Source organism: Papaver somniferum, chromosome 1 (genome assembly GCF_003573695.1).
Source record: "Papaver somniferum cultivar HN1 chromosome 1, ASM357369v1, whole genome shotgun sequence".
NCBI classification, from domain to species: Eukaryota; Viridiplantae; Streptophyta; class Magnoliopsida; order Ranunculales; family Papaveraceae; genus Papaver; species Papaver somniferum.
The window spans coordinates 235,604,157-235,607,520 of NC_039358.1; the positions used below are offsets into that span (position 1 = coordinate 235,604,157).

The window sequence follows — 3,364 nt, forward strand, 5'->3', positions numbered from 1 at the left end:
CAAGAGTATTCCTATATATAGAAGTTACAAGAGTATTCCTAGTTTTGTTTCTGATGAGCTTTCACAAAATATAAAACGCGCTTAAAAAATACCTTTCCTAATCCTGTAGTAACTCGGCCGGTGCCACAGGTTTCCTAATTTTGTAGTATCTCGGTGTTCATTCAAGTGACAATGAAAGGACATCTGCAGAGATACAACTCCTCTGAGAACTCCAATGTATCAAATTAATCTTGAAAGATGCGTTGTTAACCAGGAACACCAAGTGGCAAAGTTGAAATTGTTGCATGCCACTTGTCCCCTGAATGAGTTCAGATACACCGTTTCTTCCTTCGAGATGTTCACCAAAACAAAGATATGGTTAAAAATAAAAAACTGGAATTTTACAATATTGATTGACTGATCTTTTGCATCATGTACTCATAACATCGACCTTTTCTTTGTTTTTTATACACCTCTGCGTACTTATATACAACTCTAACCCAAGAAAAATATACGGGGAGGCAGACCATATAATCCTACGGATAATCCCAAGATTTTTACAGTGTATGTGCAGTAGTTTGTACTATAAACCTGAACATGGGAAAATGCAGGTCTATGGTGTACCCCTAAACTCAGCAGAAGAACATGGAGTTCCGGACATTTGGATGAAGTCGTGGAAGCTCTTGAAATGGAGAATTTGATGCAGAAAAATCTCCAGATTTTATGAACTGGGCCATCTGTGAAGCTGCATGATGAGCATAACAAATCGGTGCAACTGAGGAATGACAATGAAAGATGAGAGAAATATACGTCAAAACACATCAAGGTCACTGAGAATGTTACAGATATAAGACATAATGGGCCATGGTATGATGACTTGAAAACATGAATTCTTGTAATATAGTATAAGTTGGACGATGGAAAGTAATTCGTGATGTTTAGAGGATGAAGTTAGTCTTAAAAACATGAAACTCTTGTTAAGTCGGTTAGCTAGACAATTCTAAAGTCAGGTAAGTGCTGCCTACAAATAGTCCCATGGAATAACAATTGTACTCGAGCAAGACATAACGACGACGAGTCCAAGTTTAAGTATAAGAGTCTTGCTTCACTAAGATCCACTCCGGAAGCCAGAAGCTCTGTACGAGTTGTTGTGTTGAAAAGTTAATATTGTTTTCGCAGGATTTTTTTTTTTTATCTCAAGAACATTAGGGAAAAAGTTAATATTGTTTTCCGCAAGAACATCTAAGCGGTTATAGGTGTATTGAGAAGAATTTTCTATGCTTGAGATTTAGCTCCAAAACTTTGATAAAAATGAAAATTTCGTATTCCCTCAAATTTTAGATAGGGAAAAAAAAGAATATAGCTAAGTACTGTTCTCTCTACTTTTCTGAACATCGATCATATAAACAAACAGAAACATCATGGCTAAAATTTCATTAATTCTTCTCATACTGAATTCGATTTATTTATTTATTTTGGAAAGAAATGTTTCATTTTCGATAACCTTTTTCCCTAATTTTCACTAATTTTTTTTAGCCCTCCTGGGTTCACTTTCAATGCAAACGGTGTCTTGAATGGATATTCACAATAATAACATTTTGATGCGCGGGCATATAAAGGAAAATAAACATAACTTGTAACTCAATGTAATAATTTTTTAACAAAAATAAAATGCATCTTTCTTATAGCTGATCAATAAACTTCTTTGGCCGGAAGTGACCTTTAGGGGTAGCTACGGCGCCCTTCCTCTTCCCGCGATGGATACTACTAAGTCTATAGCTATCATCATCTGATGATCCTATAAATATCTTTACATTTTCTTCTCCTAGTGCTCGCATTGAGACGAAGCTGTTGACATGCATTAGTGGTAACCGTATTGGCTTTGTCCCCCTATGTTTACATCTCCAAGTCTTTTCTGAAGTTGTTGTCTCTAGGCTATACCGAAGCATGTGTCCCCAATGATCGATTATAATTGCTTCCTTATTCGTAAGGAAAAATAACCTATGATGTTGGTACTTGAATTCATCATTTCAATATTTAACTCTTTACTCCAACTGTCTTCTTCGTGTAGCGCTCTTTTTCGTAACTAAGAGTACTGGGATCTCCCTGCATATTCTTTTTAAAAACCATATACCGGCAGAACCTTCACTTGAATTTTTACAAACAAGACATAAAAAACCATTGGAAACACATAGACTCTGAGTACTATGGGGGGACAAACCAGGTAGTGTAGGAAGCGAGCAGAATTTTTCATCGGCTAAATTGAAGGCCACTATATCTTTTGCCCCATTACAGAGCCAATGAAGAGCACCATTTACGCAAACACTCCCAACTGCATGGTCTGCATTATTTGATAACACACGGTAACTGGTTTCTTCTAGATTTGTCCATCCTTTGCCGCTACCAAGTGTATATACGGCTACTTGTCCACGAGAGTACGACCTGTACATACGTCCACTTCTGCTTGCAGGATCATAAGGCTTGAGCTTATTATTGTAAGCATAAGATACTCGAACAACCTTGTATTTATCAGTTAAAGGATGGTAACCAAATCCATGTACAAAGGAAATTCCATCATACTTTTCCTTTGCTATTCTTGGAAGGTACACCAGTTCACGGGTGATCGGGTTACATATATACGAAGGTTCACTAGTCTTACCAGATGAATTAGATGATAAACAAATCAGTCCGTTACACGAACCGACATATCCAGTTACGTCTAAGGGTATACTGAGGTTGATCATCCTTTTGTGGAAATTTTGCTGCTGTTTGCCGTCTTTCTCCTGCGTAAGGTATTCTGCATAATAGAGATTGTGACGCTTAATGAAAACGAAGTTAAGCATCTTAGACTCGGAACTTAATTGTTGCGGCTTCTGGTCTAGTAATCCGCCACCGTTACATCGAAGATGCAAGTACGCAAAATATGTATACTTTTGCAAATCGAGGAAAGCATTGTTCCAAGCTTTGCATACTCGTCTACACGCTAGTACTGACTCAACTGGTAACCAAGATAATATGGCCAATTTGATTTCGAAGGGGAGGCTGTTCAGAAGGTTTTCCTCCATCTCCATCTCCATCTCCATCTCCATCTATCTTAATATGGCTTAAAGCTCGCTAGGGTTATGAATCCTATATATATTCTGCTAATGAACCCATTTTATGCAAAAGCCCTCAATTAGCCGGATATCCGGATCCGCATCCGGTTGAGGTTTTCCTACAGTCCCATGAGCCACCTAACCAGTCCATTACACTAATAAGTCCGGATACAGGACCCGTGGTATGTTCCTATGCAGAATGTACCTACAGATTTTGCAAGGAAATTAATACTTGATTGAAATTGTATATTTAAATTATTTGAAAGATGGTGATGTTTGTGCATGCAAGT

The 3,364-nt window shown here is 37.6% G+C and overlaps 1 protein-coding gene across 1 annotated transcript; it reads right to left on the reverse strand.

Moving 5' to 3' along the window:
• Positions 1-2,024: 2,024 nt before the first annotated feature.
• LOC113273066 (F-box protein At3g07870-like) lies at positions 2,025-3,068 on the reverse strand. Its single transcript, XM_026522836.1, has one exon. It carries the CDS (start codon positions 3,066-3,068, stop codon positions 2,025-2,027), a length of 1,044 nt encoding a protein of 347 aa, XP_026378621.1.
• Positions 3,069-3,364: the final 296 nt, after the last annotated feature.

What these genes read in the sequence shown, in the direction of transcription:
- LOC113273066 (XM_026522836.1), bottom strand. Translation starts at nt 3,068, where the DNA reads ATGGAGATGGAGATGGAGATGGAGATGGAGGAAAACCTTCTGAACAGC.